This window comes from Patella vulgata, chromosome 4 (genome assembly GCF_932274485.2).
Source record: "Patella vulgata chromosome 4, xgPatVulg1.2, whole genome shotgun sequence".
NCBI classification, from domain to species: domain Eukaryota; kingdom Metazoa; phylum Mollusca; class Gastropoda; family Patellidae; genus Patella; species Patella vulgata.
Genome location: NC_065882.2, coordinates 3581285 through 3599717, shown reverse-complemented (window position 1 = coordinate 3599717; position 18433 = coordinate 3581285). Strand labels below are relative to the sequence as shown.

Sequence of the window (18433 nt, the reverse complement as noted above, 5' to 3'; positions counted from 1 at the left end):
ACCCTGACCTGACCTTCCACTACAACTGTCAGATCTTCATGTAGTGTAGGCCATCGAAAGTATAAAAGAAACGAAACGAAATATAGATCTGTATTGTAATCAGACTGTATATCCTATTTCCTATTTAATTATTAAAAGCTAGCTACTCTAACAATTAAGCTTTTCATAGTGTAGTTTGACTCTACCAATGGTAATAATATGTCACGCTTAAACTGGTTATTTCTTAGGTAAGAAATCGGTGTGCATGAAATAATTTAACAAATAAATATTGTCACACTAGAAAGAACCCAACTAATAAGTTTTATTATAAACGATCAATATTGTCATAAATAACCATACCTTAATCAGTGACATAACGTTAAATCTATAATGATGCCTACAGGCAATGGCTTTATTGCACATTATAAAATACATCTAAGTCTTGAGGCAAAATTCACATTTTGAATTTATCCTGATGTTACATGTATATATGTCTTAATTCGTAGCTACGGCGGAACTTGTGGAAGATTAGTTATTTTGCAAACTAAATAACTTGCCGCATAAAATAATGTTTTTATTATATCATTATTATTATTATGTCTTCACATGGGCTATATTTACCAACCATGACATAATTTGGCTATGACTATGAGAGAGAGAGAAATGGGGTTTAATGTCTCCTCGACACAAACTAGGTCATTTCGGGACTAACATATGGTTTAATATTATTTCAATGATTCGCTTCCGCATAGGGGTCTTTAGCAGTGGGAGGAAACCGGAGGACCCGGAGAAAACCCACGAGGTTGGACAGACGACCCTACTCCTTGTCACGTACAACCGGGGAATCGAAATCCCGCCAGTTGACTCAATGACAGACTTTATGATACCGCGCGCACGTGCTAACCATTCACCCTTCCAACTCCCCTAATTTGGCTATGATGGTGTTGTCTACTCGCATTTTGATCTCTCTCTGTCGGGAGATCTTTATCGTGCTGTTGATGGTATACAAGTTTTTTCCTTCTATCCTAACAACTAGACAGCCTTTTCTTGCCAGGCTCTCCATCCTGCACCACTGACAAGAGGCGAAACCAGGCAGGAAAAACGGGGTGATTTTCTAGGTCAACACCTGGGAAAGCGGTTCCAATAAGCTAATCATAATACAATCACAATGTAACCATATGTATGGTAGATTTTTAATTTTAGAGATCTGCCCCTTGAAGGGGGTTTGAAGCCCACTTGACACAAACTATGTCATTTCGGGACTAACATATAGTTCAATTTTATTTCAATGATTCGCTTTTGCGTGGGGGTCTTTAGCAGTAGGAGGAAACCAACAAGGTTGGACAGGAGACCTTGGTCCTTGTCACGTAAAAAGCGAGGAATTGAAACCACGCCAGTTGATTCAATGGCAGACCTCATGATCATAATTTGGCCACCTAACCCCAACTAAACCTCTTTGATGTATGTCATGATAAAGTATTTAATTAGTTGATCAGCCTGGTTTTCTTGTTATTGATGAGACATGCTCCAACCGTATATCATTCTACTTTCATTTTGTTTTAAAAAGTAAAATTTTAAGTTGGTTTGTTCAACGATTTTTTGTCTTATTTGCGTCATGGCTTAGTTTGTCAACATAAAAAACATAATTGATAGCAAGTTTGTTTGTTCAACAATTTTTTTGTCTTACTGCGTCATGGCTTAGTTTGTCAACATAAAAAAAACCAATTGATTGGATCTCAACACTGACTTTGCCTATAGACATCAAATTTTAAATGAAGACAGGTGTCTTCGAACAATACAAATCAATATATCGCGACAAATTTATTTTTTTATCCAAATCAAAGAGATCTAGCCACTTTATGTTATAAATAAAATATAAATACAGTTTTTATTGATTCATCATACAACTCTAGTATTTAATAATATTCAATAACATATGTGGATATACTGTATGAAACATTTCTCAATATATATTGCTTTTATGTGATAGGCGATATTACGTACAATATTCATATGTGAGCACATACATTAATTGACATTGGAATGTAGGTAAAAAGAATCCTTGAAAGAGAGAGAGAGAGAGAGAGAGAGAGAGAGAGAGAGAGATAGCCAAATGGTTAGTGTATGCCTTGCATCATAAGGTCTGTCAGTGAGTCAAGTGGCATGGTTTCGATTCCCCAGTTGTACGTGACAAGGAGTAGAGTCACCTGTCCAACCTCGTACGTTTTCTCCGGGTCCTCCGGTTTCCTACCTACCACTCCTAAAGACCCCTAAGCACATGCGAATTATGTTAGTCCCAAAATGACCTAGTTTGTGTCGAGTGGGCGTTAAATTCCATTTCTCTCTCTTTCACCCCTCATACATATACTCTGCATTGCACATTGAAATAATAATTATATTATGCTATGTTTGTTTCGAACTGTTTAAAGTATTATGGCATTAAACACTTCACTGATCTTGACAAAGGTATTTTTAATGCTAGGTTCCCACTATCACGATTCATGCTACGATTAAAATCTTGGTTTCAATCGTGGAGTAATCGTGGTTATCCTATCAGGTCTTATTATATATTGAGGTCAGTCGTAGCAATCGTATTGATTGTATCAAAATGTATCCGAACGTATCTGCACAAACCAAATCGTGGACTCAATAGGGACAATCTATCGTAACGCAGTGGGAACCTAGCATTAATCGTGGAGTAATCGTGGCGATCCTATCATGTCTTATTATATATTGAAGTCAGTCGTAGTAATCGTGTTGATCGTATCCGAACATATTTGCACGTAGCCGATAATGGACTCAATAACGACAATCCTAGCGTAACACAACGTACGACAGTGGGACCTATCATAAGCAGTTATAAATTTTAAACTTTATTGAAACTTATGAAAGAATAATTCCTGCAATAATTGCAGCAACTAATAAAGCAGCCACAATACCGATTCCAATAAAGCAACAACATCTTTTACGACTTTTTTTTCTGCTTATTTCCGCTTGTCTTAATTGATCCTTTCCACCTACAACATTTGACGAGGCTTCGAGAACTTGTTTTTCAATATTCACAATCGTCTCCCCTTGTTCCGAAACTAACACACTCATATCGATAAATAATTCGTTAACCTGACAGATATTCTTCTCTAATGCTTGAATATCCTTATCACGTTCCTCGATCATACGCAACTGTTCTTCCGCATCCTGCACATCCGTAATGTAATCCTGCGTGAACACTTTAAAATCGCCTTCCGCATCCAGAATTTCTTGTAACTCGGAATCGCCCTTGTTTGCGATATCGCATTGTTTTCTAACCAACACTTTTATCTTTTCCATATAATCACTTTGCGCGGTAAAGAAGTCATTACTTGTTTGCGCTAACCCTAAAGTTAGACGATTTAATTGTTCAGAGCGGATACGATTTAAGGCCGAGTTTTCTTCTTTAGGATTTTCCTCGACTTGTCCTTCAATATTCTTTAAACTTTTCCGTATTTTAGACGAATCCTTGCGAATAACGTCCACAAGTTTTTCATATTGTTTCTTGTTATCCTGACCGAATGGACTGCTCAAAATCGTCAGCTGAATTTTTTTCATATTTTCAACTTTTTCTTTGAGTAAATTTAATTCTGTTTCCACCTTCTCCACATCGTGTAGAAAATTCTGTATACCTCGACCGTCTGCCATGACTTTCGGAGGTTTTTTCTCTTTCAGCGGAACTTTAGAATATTCCTTGGATCTTTGTTTCAAGTCCTCGAGTCTATCCTTTACCATTTTTAAGAATTATCAATCGCTGTTATCTATATATATATATGTATATATATGTATGATGACAAATAATTTAAAATAGCAGAATTACATCATTTACACGGTCACATTGTAATAATAGCATCATGGATCTTTCTGTGTGTTATCAGACACACAAATACACATGTGTATTCATAGCAGGTGAGCCAAAGAATAGACACAAGGATTAGTCCACACAACTTGACAAGGACATAGCTGGAAAATATCTCGAATAACTCAAGCATGAAAAATAATCTTCTTAGTTGTTAATCAGTCTAAGTTTATTGTATACTCCATTATTTTGTTTGGGGGTACAATACCTATTATTACTATCATTTTTGTTCAGTTTGTATAATCCTCCATGACTTATCATACCCATGATTTATTTGGACTCTCCCAACCATGTAAACATACAAAAATATGCCATATGTCACTGGTGAGTCATAGCTGTAGTCATACTCAGGCAGGACATAGTAAAGCTAATGTTGATAGAGTCACAACAATGTGTAATCATTTTATTTAACAATATGACAAAATGAAATGAAATGGAGTTTAACGTCCTACTGTTCTGCTCTTATACTGGGCTAATGAAGACGGGCATACACCATACACTGTGCTATGAGAGAAATTTTGTCCGGACAGTGCACTATGGCCTACTCTTATATTGAATTCCAACTGTCAAGGGATCTTTGACGTGTGCGCCAATGTATACACGAGACTTTGTTTTTTTTGCCCCATCCAAATGACTAGACAGCTGTCCTTGTCAGATCTTTAATATAAGTTTTATAGCTGGAGTTTTTAAGCCAAGGGGTCAAGGTAAGACAGCTTCTCAAGATAGGCAAGGAGCTGTTTTTCTTATATAAACTGGTGTAATTGCCACACCTCTGCATTCAGACCGCCAGCATTTTTAAACCAGTTTAATTTAAGCATTGCTATACTATATACCGGAAAACACCGAAAAACACCAGAAAACTACTGGAAAACTACCAGAAAACAACCGGAAAACTATCGGAAAACACCGGAAAACTACCAGAAATCACTGGAAAACAACCGGAAAACTAGGTCAAATTCTTAAACCTAATCCTAACCCTAACTGCACATAGAGGACCGGGCTTCGGGTTACCTATTTGTGGGGGTGTTTTCCAGTATTTAGTGTGTTTTCCGGTATTTAGTGTTTTTCCGGTGTTTTCCGGTATTCAGTATAACATGGTGTTTTCTGGTATTCAGTATAACATGGTGTTTTCTGGTGTTTTCCAGTAGTTTTCTGGTGTTTTCCAGTAGTTTTCTGGTGTTTTCCGGTATGCAGTATAACATGGTGTTTTCTGGTGTTTTCCAGTAGTTTTCCGGTATGCAGTATAACATGGTGTTTTCCGGTGTTTTCCAGTAGTTTTCTGGTGTTTTCCGGTATATAGTATAGTCGATTTAAGCATTTGAACAGTAAATGAGAGCAGATCCAAGCAGCTGTCACCATTATCTACATCATCTTGGACGAGTTTTGTCAATTTCTCAATAAGTCAATTGCAACAACAGTTGGCTAGCTTCTACAATTGATATCTAAATATGAGACTCTTACTCACCAAAAATCAATATATATTTTATAAAATACAATTTATCACAAGTTTTACAGTCAACTCTATCTGACAACATCTGTTACCCTATGTGACAAGAGAGAGAGAGAGAGAGAGAGAGAGAGAAATGGGGTTTAACGTCCACTCGACACAAACTAGGTCATTTCGGGACTAACGTATGGTTCAATTTTATTTCCATAATTCACTTGCGCGTAGGGGTCTTTAGCGGTGGGAGGACCCGGAGAAAACCCACGAGGTTGGACAGGCGACCCTACTCCTTGTCACGTACAACCGGGGAATCGAAACCACGCCCGTTGACTCAATGACAGACTTTATGATACAGCGCCCACATGCTAACCATTCAGCCATCCACCCCCCCCCCCCCCCATGTGACAAAGTGCTTAATTTTCTATTTTATAAAATATCGTCTATTATTTAGATGCGGTAAACTTATTGACCCCAGCTCAGTGCTCGGTCTGGTTTTCAACTTTTTTCCCCCAAAATGAATAATATTTTATCTGCCAAAAATGTGTGATAAAAAAAGACAAGTTTATTTCTCAGCCCAGGTAAACCTATTAAAAAACAATTACCGATATAATTACACAATCTGTTTCACAGAGTATTACGAAAGTCGTCTAATATCTCTGTAAAAGATGACTGCCTTCAACATGTGACATCATATCACTTGGCGTCAGTCATTGGCTCAATGACGCGTGCATTGTTTACATAAGACGTTACTGATTCGAGCAGAATGGCGCCTTTTACTCATTTTAATACTCATTTACACTAAAATAGGAAACAATTTTTACCTACAAACACTTCAAACATCTTTATTTATTTTTCTAATACATAAAAAAATGTTTTAGAATTTAATTTGTCAGAGGAAAAAAGTTAATATTTGTGGCTCAATCAGTGATTGTCGCGGCCTAGCGAATATTCACTGCGGATCAGTGTGGTGATTACAATATACAACAACTTAAAAAATCTGTCTGTACATTATACATTAGCATCAGATTTTACCTTTGGTGACTTTAATCTTTTCACACACCGTAATTCACAATATATTTTCAGTATTTACATGTCAAATCTCAACCAAGGATTGCCAATTTTCTCTAAATTTATGTTTTGCGTGGACAATAGACCTATTGTTATCTTCAGGTACCGTAACCGTATCAGAATCTGAATCCCTGGTAGGAATCACGAACTGTTTTCTCACTCGAGAATCTTCACTATTAGATCCATTGTACTATGGTCAATCTAGAAATTACTAGGATATAAACGATTAAAATTTTAAGATATTTTCCTCCGGTTCTCAAAAAGAATCACCAGTACCCCAAAACGTTATCACCAAAATCATATTTTTATCGCAAATTATGACTTTGGCGACCGACAGCATGAGCCCTGCCTTCGTTTGTTTTGATAATAGATGTTCTCAGCTTTTCAACTATACACTTTGTTCAAAACATGCACACACTAATTAAAGACTATTAATTCCACAATGTGTATATTTATATTAGCGAAATTAAGATAACTTGTAAATACCATATATAGTAATGATTTCATGTATGTAGACCCAGTTGAAAGATATATAACCACCAGTTTACTGACAGAAGAGACACAGACGAGAGGAGCAGAGACCGGCAAATGAGCTCATCCGAATTCAGCCGCTGACGAGGCAGTAGGGTGGAATGATTGAAATACATTCATATACTATATTAATGTACCGTGTTCATGTTATTGTTTATGTTCCTGTTTTAGTTTAGAGAGAGAGAGAGAGAGAAATGGGGTTTAACGTCCACTCGGCACAAACTAGGTCATTTCGGGACTAACATATGGTTTAATTTTATTTCAATAATTCGCTTGCGCGTAGGGGTCTTTAGCAGTGGGAGGAAACCGGAGGACCCGGAGAAAACCCACGAGACTGGACAGGTGACCCTACTCCTTGCCACGTACAACCGGGGATTCGAAACCACGCCAGTCGACTCAATGACAGACTTTATGATACAGCGCGCGCACGCTAACCATTCAGCCATCCAACCCCCCCTGTTTTAGTTTAGTTTCTGTTCAATATTATGTTCCTGTTGTATTTATGTAGTTGTTTTATATATTGTTCCTGTTGTAAATAAATGATATATTTACTAAACTGATATCTGTTATCACTCATAGTGTTACACGTATTTGAGATACAAGTTTTACAGTCGAGTCTAACAACACCTGTTACCGTGTTGAACACGAGACCACATCAGACTGACACCTACCAATCAATATGTGACAGTATATGAAATCTACGACTCAATCATATATCCATAATTACCTGACAGGTAATAAGACATATTAACTTTTACCTTAATTAGTTTCTATATATTTACATGTATCTATTCAATAAATCATATTTGACTAATGACTAAGCTCATATTTATTGCTGCAGGGAGAGAGAGAAATCTGGTTTAATGTCCACTCGATACAAACTAGGTCATCTTGGGACTAACATATGGTTAAATTTTATTTCAATAATTCGCTTGTGCATAGGGGTATTTAGCAGTAGGAGGAAACCAGAGGACCCAGAAAAAAACCACGAGATTGGACAGGCGACTCTACTCCTTGAATGGGCTAATATTATAAAGACAGGCATACGCCATACAGTGTGCTATGAGGGAGATTATGCCCGGACAGTGGTACTACGGCCTACTCTTATATCGAATTCCAACTGCCAAGGGGTATTTTATGTGCATGCCAATGTGTACACTGGACATTGGTTTTTTGGTCCATTTGAATGACTAGACAGCTGTCCTTGTCAGGTCCTCCGTCCTGCACCACAGACATGGAGAAAACATACCGGAAAATCCTGATGAACTTTCTCTGCCAACACCAGGATCGAACCTGTGACCTCCAGGCTAAAGATTAATTTCAATAATTCGCTTGTGCGTATGGGTCTTTAGCTGTGGTACCAGGAGAAAATCCACAAGGTTATGAAGGCGCTTCTACTCCTTGTCACATTCAAGTGTGGTATCGAAACCATGGCAATTGACTCAATGACAGACCTTATGATCTAAAAAGCATATGTTAAACCACCTGACCACCCAACCCCCTTTTTACACCAAGTTTGAGTGTAAACAAGGAGATTTCTCTGCAATTTGTGAGTGAAAAATTCAGAAGTTCGATAGGGTTCTTCCAAATTCGAAAATAATTTGTCAAACTACACCCACACATAAATTGACAGATTCTTCACAAAACTGATTTTTTTCAAATTTGGTGGTAAAGATTAAGGTCATGATCCCTATCCATTTTCAGCATTCTGTATTTTTTTGTTCCGGAGTTATCCCTCCTTTGTCAAAACCCTTTTGAAAATAAAATAGGCTGCAGGTTTCGATGGATTCTTTTCAAATTTGATGTGAAGCATTGTGGTCATGAGAGGACAAACCCTATCAATGTTCATTGTTATCCCCCCTTTGCTGAAACCTTGTGAACGCAATTTTGGTTGTAAGCATTGGGGTCATGAGAGAATATTCCCTATGGATTGTCAGCTTTCCCAAGTAATCCTCTCTTTGTCGAAAACATTGCAGTTTTTAATGTTTGTTTTTCAAGAGCCATGTGAAGCATATTGAGGTTAAGGAGTTATCCCCCTTTTCCAAAAACATTGTGAAACCTATATAATAAGTTACAGCTTGAACAGATTTTTTTTCAAATTTGGTTTAAAGCATTAGGGTCATGAGAGAACAAACCTTATCGATGTTCATCATTCTGCAACCTTCTGTTCCAGAGTTATCCCCCCTTTGCTGAAAACCTTGTGAACAGGATAGGGGCTATAGTTTTTTTATAGATTTCTGTCAAATTACCTTTGGTCATGAGAGGACGAACCCTATCGTTATTAATGCAGGCTATAGTTTTAAACCGATTTTTGTAAAATTTGGTTTGAAGCATTGGGTTTATAATATGAGGATGAACTCTATCGATATTCAGCATTCTGTGACTTTCCGTTCCCAAGTTATAACCCCCTTTCCGAAAAACCTTGTGAACGCTATAAAGGCTTTAGTTTTTAATGGATCTTTTTCATACTTGGCTTTTGTTCCTGAGTTATCCCTCCTTTGCCGAAACCCTTGTGAGTGTGATAAGAGGCTATAGGTTTTAACAGATTTTTCGACGTGATAAAGGGCATAACACTGGAAATATTTATTGGAAACTAGGGCTGGCAATCGATACCGATTTTAAATATTGATATCAGCAAACATTTCGGCAATATCGATATCAATATATCGCAAAATGTGAAGTTGAAAGAAATAACTGTTTCTATGCTAATAATGTATTTAAATGTGTTATTGATCAAATAAAAAAAAACTATGATCCTCAAACTATTTTTTCTTAATGTTTGTTTCATTCACAACTTATCTGATGATGTTCTTAATAAAATAGTAATCGCAGCTTCGCGTTCGCCATCAATAGCTATTGACAATTTTTCTTGGCCGCTTATAACGATGAAGAAATTTCTCTTAAAATCGAGTTATTTCCCCTGAACAATTAATTAATTATTCATTGTCATTGTTGTAAACGACTGCAAAAATTACTGGCGCGGTGGTGGTACCTTAGTGTGTGTGTTTTTAGTTTTAACATGTTTTGAATGATATGACAGTGATTGTTTGACACAAAACATTCCGTCAATTTCATTTTATTGAAGCTCCCTTATTTTTTATACAAGTATCGATATCAAGAACTGAATATCGATATCGACATTTTCCAGTAGTCACCGACGATTATCAGCTATATAAATATTTTTCGCCAGCCCTATTGGAAAACACTGGAAATCAATAGGTATCTTCATCTCATGTGCTTAAAAACTGTGTATAAATTCAAAGTCAATCTGATATTATCTTTAGCTTGTGGACGGCCGACAGTTGGACAGGGGTGACTACAAATTATACGACTCCCTTTCAATGTGAGCATATAAAAATAACATCCAATAGAACTTGTTTTTCGAGTACAGTAATTAATTAATCCGACTTACCTCCCTTGCCTGGCTAGTGACATCAATACTTCCATCAGAATTATATTTAATTGGTGCTCCACCTTCATGGATTAAAGTTCCATACCCAGTAGCAGTGAAGAATGCTGGGATTCCGGCACCACCTGCTCTGATACGCTCCGCTAATGTTCCCTGAAATAAAACACCACAGTATATATAAACAACTAGGAAAGAACCAAAAAGAAATGTGTGCTTAGGCGACAATATCCACTATTTTTACTTTTTCCAAGAGCTACTGATCTTGTACACTGTTTCGATAAAGGTAAAAAAAAATTGTAAAATAATATGTTTCTAAATCAATTTATGTAAAATAATGTAAATGAAAATAGTAATATTCCAAAAAATATAGAAACATATTGTTAAAGGCCTAAAAATAAACAGCCTTATAGAATTATCCCTAGGGCAAAACTAAAATTGAAATGTAAAAGAGTGAGAGAAATGGGGTTTAACGTCCACTTGACACAAACTAGGTCATTTCGGGACTAACATATGGTTTAATTTTATTCCAATAATTCGCTTGTGCATAACCGACATAGGGGTCTTTAGTAGTGGGAGGAAACCGGAGGACCCAGAGAAAACCCACAAGGTTTGACAGGCGACCCTACTCCTTCTCACGTACAACCGGGGAATCGAAACTACGCCAGCTGGCTCAGTGACGGACCTTATGATTTAATGCACATGCGCTAACCATTCGGCCATCCAACCCCCCAAACTAAAATTGAAATGGAAAGTGAAATAAGTGATTTAGCAAAAATATTTGAGCATCAGTAACTGAATAGTATCAATACCTGTGGTGTGAGCTCTACTTCTAATTCTCCTGATAAATATTGTCTTTCAAATTCAGCATTTTCTCCCACATACGATGATATCATTCGTTTAATCTGCAATAAAAATAATAGGCTAAAAGATACTTTCTTTAATACTGAATATGAAATTACTAGATGGAAAACCTATTTGAATTTTTGTTTTTCAGACATTCTGCTTCCTTTCTACAGAAAAAAACTAATTTAAAAACATAAAGTACCTAGGTGCACTTCTTAAAGCCTTTTAGTTCCAGATATTTAAAGATACATTATGGAAGATTAGATAAAGAGCTGACAGTTCTCACTATAATAGTTAAAAACTAGATGATAATGTAAAGGGAATATGCTGAAAATGTCAGTCAAATTGCTCTACTCTGAACAGAGTTACTAAAGTTGGTATGATAAAAAAAACAACGTCTCGATTATCCATTGAGGAGCAGATTGGATTCAAAGCCTGTGAAAATCGAACACATTAGATGGCATCGAAGGTTGATTAGGGTCTTTTCATGTTAATAAATTTCTAATTAATAGTTTATATAATATTTCAGAACCACCTGGTCAGTGAGTCTTGTTTTTACATTGTCCATTTGTGCAATCTGATTAAAACACAGATCCTATTTAGTTTCGTTTTTATAATTCAAAATTTCTTTTACTTGTCTTTACTACACTAGGATCTGGAAGAGTTTATATAATCCCTGTTCTGGCTAATATGAGGGATTAGCCAATGAAACAGTCTATTGCAGTGAGTTCTTACGTGCGATGCACATAACTGTTGGTATTCCACTAGAAACATCAATGCTGATTACCGGTTGGTTAATCAAATGTCTGACGTCATAGGGTCAAAAGCCGCTCTTATGACCTCTGAAGCGACCTTCCACTACAACTGATCAGATCTTTATGTACTAGAGGCCATTGAAAGTATAAAACAACAAAACGAAATATAGATCTGTATTTTAATCAAATTGTGCTTTTCCCTGCCATACAGTCTATCATGCACCACTAACAAAGGGAAATTCTCCAGGTTAACACCAATCTAATTAAAATATAGATCTATAGTTTGTTTCGTTTTTTATACTTTCGATGGCCTACACAACATGTAGATCTAACAAGTTATAGTGGGAGTTCACGTTCTATGACGTCAGGTACCAAGCAAGCGACATTTGACCCGATTACGTCAGTCATTCGATTAACCAATTAGCTACCGCCATGTATTTTTTATCTACTTTTGCTTTGTTTTGATTTCTATTGCCGCTATATATTGTCTACCCACAGTTCCGCGCAAAAAAGGTCAAACGCTCGATTCGACAGACCATTTGATTGGCTGACCCCTCATTTCAAGCAGAATACGAGTTAAATAACAACGCTTCCAGATCCAAGTGTAGTAAAGACAAGTAAAATTGAAATTTTGAACTATAAAAACGAACGAAATTGGATCTGTGTTTTAATCAGATTGGGTTAACACTGGCATTGAATTCAGACCCTCTTGGTTAGTGAGCAGAGAGAGAGGAGAGAGAGAAAAATGGGTTTAACGTTCACTCGACACAAACCAGATCATTTCGGGACTAACATATGGTTCAATTTTATTTCAATAATTCACTTGCGCATAGGGGTCTTTAGCAGTGGGAGGACCCGGAGAAAACCCACGAGGTTGGACAGGTGACCGGGGAATCGAAACCACCCCAGTTCAGTCAATGACAGGCCTTATGATACAGCCCGCACGTGCTAACCACGTTAGTGGGCAAGGATGAAACACAGGGAGCCAGTCTATTGATGCTATTTGCAATCTAACCTGTTTTTGTTGAAGCAACAGCCCAAGTCCGAAATCATCCACCCCAGCGTTATTACTGACAACTGTTAAATCCTTCACTTTAGTCTGTAACAAGGCATTAATTAAATTCTCAGGAATACCACACAGTCCAAAACCTGAAATATTACAACAATAGTAAATGAAATGGGGTTAATTAACTTCCTACTGTTCTGCTCCTACTGGGCTAATGAAGATGGGCATATGCCATACAGTGTGCTCGGGCAGCGGCCTACTCTTATATCACAAGATCTTTTATGTGCATGCCAATGTATACATGGGGTATCAATTTTTCGTCCCTTCCGAATTACTCAACAGCTGTCCTTGTCAAGCCCTCCGTCCTGCACCACTGACAAGGGGAAACAATGTCAGAAAATACCGATGAACTTTCTCTACCTTGCACATTATTAAACATTGCCATATCCCAATTCCCAAATAAAACATAACGCAGGGCTTTCATTTTTAAATTGTAAAAAATCTTTTGAATTCTTCTCTGCACCATTATTTCTACTCATACTACAAAATATATATCAATATTATACCATTCTTCATACCAAATTGTCATTTATAATTTTAAACCATTAAGCTTTTGAGTTAAAAGGCCCCTCAAAATGAGATTTCCAATCAAGCGATTTTGTGTAATACAAGAGTTATGTCCCTTGGTTACAACTTCCAAACTTGCTTGGATCACATTTTGAAGGACATTTTTGACACATATGACTTTCTATTAAAAAGGACAATTTAGCATAAAGAATGGTATAAATTACTGTGATAGGGGTTGAAATAATAGTGGATTTGGTTACAACTTTAAAACTTGCATGGAAATTGCATTTTGAGGGGCCTTTTGACACAAAAAATTAAAAATTACATTTGGTGTAAAGAAGGGTATACTACCAAATATTGATATAAATTATTGTGATATGAGTTGAAATTATGTAGAATTTGGGTAAATCGTGCTACCCTCTGTGGCCTCCAATAGCATTAGGAATCTGAGCTTACCTCCAACTAATAATTTTGATCCTTTTGGAATGTCTTCAACAGCTTCTAATGCCGTTTTATAGAATCTGGCATCATTTCGGTTACTGGTGGAAAACTGTGAAAATAAGATATCATTATTTAGATGTCAGAAACAATTTGCGCTACTGCACTTTCATACACCAAGCAATTCCCAGTTTATTATTACAGCGAATTAATGAAATTACAGAAGATACCAACTTCTTGGGGGTCGATAGTCAATTAAATAGTTATTTATTTTGCATACATCTGTTGTGTTTTTCCTGAAGATCTATATTGCGAGTAGAAGGCAGTGGAAACGAAATTTTATCCTTCACAACGACGAGCAAGAGTGTGAAAAGGGGTAGAAGATGGCTTTACAACAACCCAGAGTGAAATGACATTGCTCTCTGAGGCAATGGTTGGTCGTCAGTGGAGATGACCTATTAGTAAACCAACACATCGCCATCAAATGGGCACCTGACACTTCATGGCAAAAAATATCAAGAAATGGTAAGGCCCTACTACTTTGTTTTTAATACCTTTAAAGATGAGCTGAGGATGCATGACCATTTAGGAAGGTCTTTCTTGGTTGAAGATAAAAGTCGAAGACAGGAGGCAGCCATGATGGAAAAATTAATGAGGGGAAATAACTCTAATTTTGATCTGCTGGAAGAAGACCACAATTTATTTCATCGTTGACGTCAGTGCTACATCCCGGTGCGACGAGTTCAAGATATGCTGTAAAGTACAGTTTGCATGGCTTTAAGGCTTCAGTATGATCACAGTCTGGTGTGGGCAAATTTTCGAGCCACAAACATTCGTAGAAGGGTCCCTCTAAACTCCAAACAGCTGATTTCAATTTGGAAATCCCACAGGTCACCGGGCCTATAGATAGGCTGTCCTTATCATGAATGTTGAGCAAAATTTGGCAGAAATTGTAAATTTCACACCTTTTTATCGAATCTAGGCCTAATGATCAACATAATACTTTAATCCTTTGAATTTCGCCATAGAAATTTGGGGCGTGGCAAGGATAGCGTGTAGTAGTTCGGATGGGACGATAAACCGAGATCACGTGTATACCTCTGGCAAAGATCCACTTAAAGTTGGAAATCGAGATAAGAAAAGGCCGTAGTGCCGCTGTCAGAGCAACTCTATTTTATTTCGATCAGAGGCGTAATGTGGGGTGGTTTCGATTCCCCGCTTGTACGTGACAAAATTGGGTATAACGTCCACTCGAAACTAACTAGGTCAATTCGAGACTAACATATTGTTCAATTTTTATTTCAATAATTCCTTTGCGCGTAGGGGTCTTTAACAGTGGAAGGAAACCCACGCGCTACTATTCGGCCAGCTTGGGGTTCTAGAGAAGCCTACAGGGTTGTATTGTGATGAGGTGGGGGGGGGGGGATGGCCAAACGGTAAGCATGTGCGCGCTGTATCATAAGGCCTGTCATTGAGTCAACGGGCGTGGTTTTGATTCCCCGGTTGTACGTGACAAGGAGTAGGGTTGCCTGTCCAACCTCGTGGGTTTTCTCCGGGTCCTCCGTTTTCCTCCCACTGCTAAAGACCCCTACGCGCAAGCGAATTATTAAAATAAAAATTGAACCATATGTTAGTCTCGAATTGACCTGCCCATGCTAACGTTTAGTATACGAAACTTTAAACATCATGGATTTAGCTGTTCAATCATAAAAATTCATTGAAAATCAATAAACTTGTTCGTCTCAAGATCTTAAACTCTGTGCATCAATCTGAAGTCAATCCGATGATAACTTTAGCCTCTAGAGCGTCACAAGATTTTTCAAAGTGATCAAGGGTCATAACTTTGCCAGAAATCGTTGAAAATCAATAGGCTTCTTCGTCTCATGACCTCAAACACTGTGTATAAATTTAAAGTCAATCGGATATTAACTTTGACCTCTAGAGCGTCCACAAGATTTTTTGAAATGATCAAGGGCCATAACTCTGGCAGTAATTATCGGAAATCGCTGAAAATCAATAGGCTTCTTCGTCCCATGACTTTAAACACTGTGTATAAATTTAAAGTCAATCGGATATTAGCTTTAGCCTCTAGAGCATCCACAAGCAATTGTGGACGCCGGACGGACGGACGGCGGCGACGACAATATGCGGCCACATTTCAATGTGCTATGAGGGAAATTTTGCCCGGACAGCGGCACTATATTATGGCCGACTCTTATATCGACTTCCAACTGTCAAGGGATATTTTACGTGTACGCCATTGTGTACACGGGACCTCGGGTTTTCGTCTCATCCGAACGACTAGACAGCTGTCCTTGTCAGGCCCTTCGCCCAGCATCAATGACAAAGGCGAACCACGCCGGAACATCTGGATGAACTTTCTCGGCCAATGCAGGGATCGAACACGCGACCTCCAGGCTAGCGAGCCAGCGTCTTACCCACTTAGCAACCGTTATCCCCAGATAAATAAAACAAGTCAGACACTTAATAAATAATTTTAATATATCACAGATAGTTAGATTGATAAAGAATTTTGTTTATTAAAAAGTAAAAAAAAATGTAAAAAATAATAATGTTATAACATTTATCCCCCAGTATTAAAAGAACAAAAACATTTTATAGGTGATATATTGAAATGATTTGCATAATAAAATAGTTAAGTTATAATAAAATATATTATATGAACATGATAATGGCGTTTCACTTGTACAGACCGACATTGACTATCAATTATATAAGTTTACATGACAGAAATGGGGCTTTGTAATATTTTCACCACCATCAATTTTAATTCTGTTCTTTTGAAGCCTTTCAATTTTTATTTCAATAGATTGGTTAAAATGGTCACATCCTCTGTTCCAAAATAGATAAAGCTAATTTTGAGATAAATTTATTGTGTATTCATGATTGTGTCAACATCAACACAGTAAACCCAAAAATAAATATAAAAATAGTAAACAAACCAACGCCCGCTTATAATCTTTCGACACTAAAAATTAATCGTCCAGATTAATGGGAATAACACACATCCCATCAATCCAAAGCAACACTTTAATTTGACCCAATTCGAACAGGTAGAACTCTTTTAATATGATCAATATCATTTCCTTCAATATTATCAATATCATTTCCTTTAATATTATCAATATCATTTTCTTTGATATTATCAATATCAATATCATTTCCTTTAATATTATCAATATCATTTCCTTTAATATTATCAATATCAATATCATTTCCTTCAATATTATCAATATCCCTTTCCTTTAATAATATTATCAATATCCTTTCCTTGAATATTATCAATTGCAATATCCTTTTCTTTAATTTTATCTGAACATACATGGGTCTATTTTTGTGTTGTTATCGTCGAGTCTACAGCATAATTAAAGATCATTAGCCAAGAATGAAACTTGTTTTGCCGATCTTCTGTTTCCTCTAGCCTGAAACAACAAAAAATAAATATATTTACAAGAAATTATTTAACCTATTTAGACGGGTCTGGTAGATTTCTAAGGTGTTAGGTCTCGTGTTCGATCCTGGTGTTGGTCGCGAAAGTTCCTCATGATTTTCCGGCGTGGTTCCCCCTTGTCAATGGTGCGAAACAGAGGGCCTGGCAAGGGGCAACGTATAGTCGTCCGGGTGGGACGATATACACATTGGCGTGCACGTGACAGATCCCTTGGCAGTTGGAATTCGATATAAGAGTAGTTCGTAACACCGCCATTAGCCCAGTCAGGTCAGAACAGCAGAGCGTTAAATCCCATTTCAATTTATTTATGGTAGATATTTATCGGGAAGAATCGAATTGGAGTTTAAACAATTTTCTATTCACGGCGCAAACACAAGCTTAAGACAAGCGAAGCTACTCCACCTTCACCGGAGATGAACACCGGAGTGTCGCGAGGCGTTGAACCCACCTGTTGTCCGTGGCTTTGTTTCCGACCATTAGTATTATAAGTACTGATAGAGAGTTATTTTCCCCTGAACCTACCATGACTTAATAGAATTCATTATAACATCTATTAGCACGGGCTTGCCCAATAATTTCACAGCAACCATCAGCTCTTGTAAACCTTCGTCACTCTGATGTTTCCTCGTTTTTCTCCACACCGTAAACATCTATAAAAACATAAATTCAATGACAATTGAACAATATGAAATAACTTAGAAGCAGTATCAGGTGTTTTAGAAAGAGTATTCATACCATGCCTCACTACTTACCTGGGGAGTGGTGTGGGAGTGGTGTGGGGGTGGGGGGGGGGCAACGACAACCCCGTCACAAAAAGTATTTGGGGAAGTCGGTCAGCTACAGAATTTCTTTTGTACAAAATCCTCTTTATAAGAAAAGTGTAACGATCGTGTGCTCGAATCACAATTTGATCCTATTCATTCATAATAAAAATTGCCGCCAAACGGGGCGTTAGGTTTTTTCTTTAAAACGCTCAGTGTCTATGTGTATACGTGAAAAAAAGACATGTATTTTCCCAAACATTTCAAGGCCGGC

At 37.3% G+C, this 18433-nt stretch overlaps 2 protein-coding genes across 2 annotated transcripts in view; both read right to left on the bottom strand.

The window, feature by feature from the left end:
* Nucleotides 1–14569, bottom strand: part of LOC126817759 (succinyl-CoA:3-ketoacid coenzyme A transferase 1, mitochondrial) — a 28998-nt gene extending 14429 nt beyond the window's left edge. Inside the window, exons 1-5 of the mRNA XM_050544903.2 lie at nt 14481–14569; nt 13945–14038; nt 12931–13064; nt 11127–11219; nt 10321–10470 (exon numbers count right to left, since the gene is read on the bottom strand). Coding sequence (XP_050400860.2) covers nt 10321–10470; nt 11127–11219; nt 12931–13064; nt 13945–14038; nt 14481–14564 — 555 coding nt within the window. The 5' untranslated portion in view covers nt 14565–14569. The remainder of the gene's footprint in view (nt 1–10320; nt 10471–11126; nt 11220–12930; nt 13065–13944; nt 14039–14480) is intronic.
* Nucleotides 138–3974, bottom strand: LOC126819724 (syntaxin-2-like). The gene has a single exon (XM_050547934.2). The coding sequence runs from the start codon at nt 3739–3741 to the stop codon at nt 2863–2865; it is 879 nt and encodes a 292-aa protein (XP_050403891.2). The 5' UTR covers nt 3742–3974; the 3' UTR covers nt 138–2862.
* Nucleotides 14570–18433: the final 3864 nt, after the last annotated feature.

Coding starts and splice junctions, on each gene's coding strand:
- LOC126819724 (XM_050547934.2), bottom strand. CDS start 3,741: ATGGTAAAGGATAGACTCGAGGACTTGAAACAAAGATCCAAGGAATAT.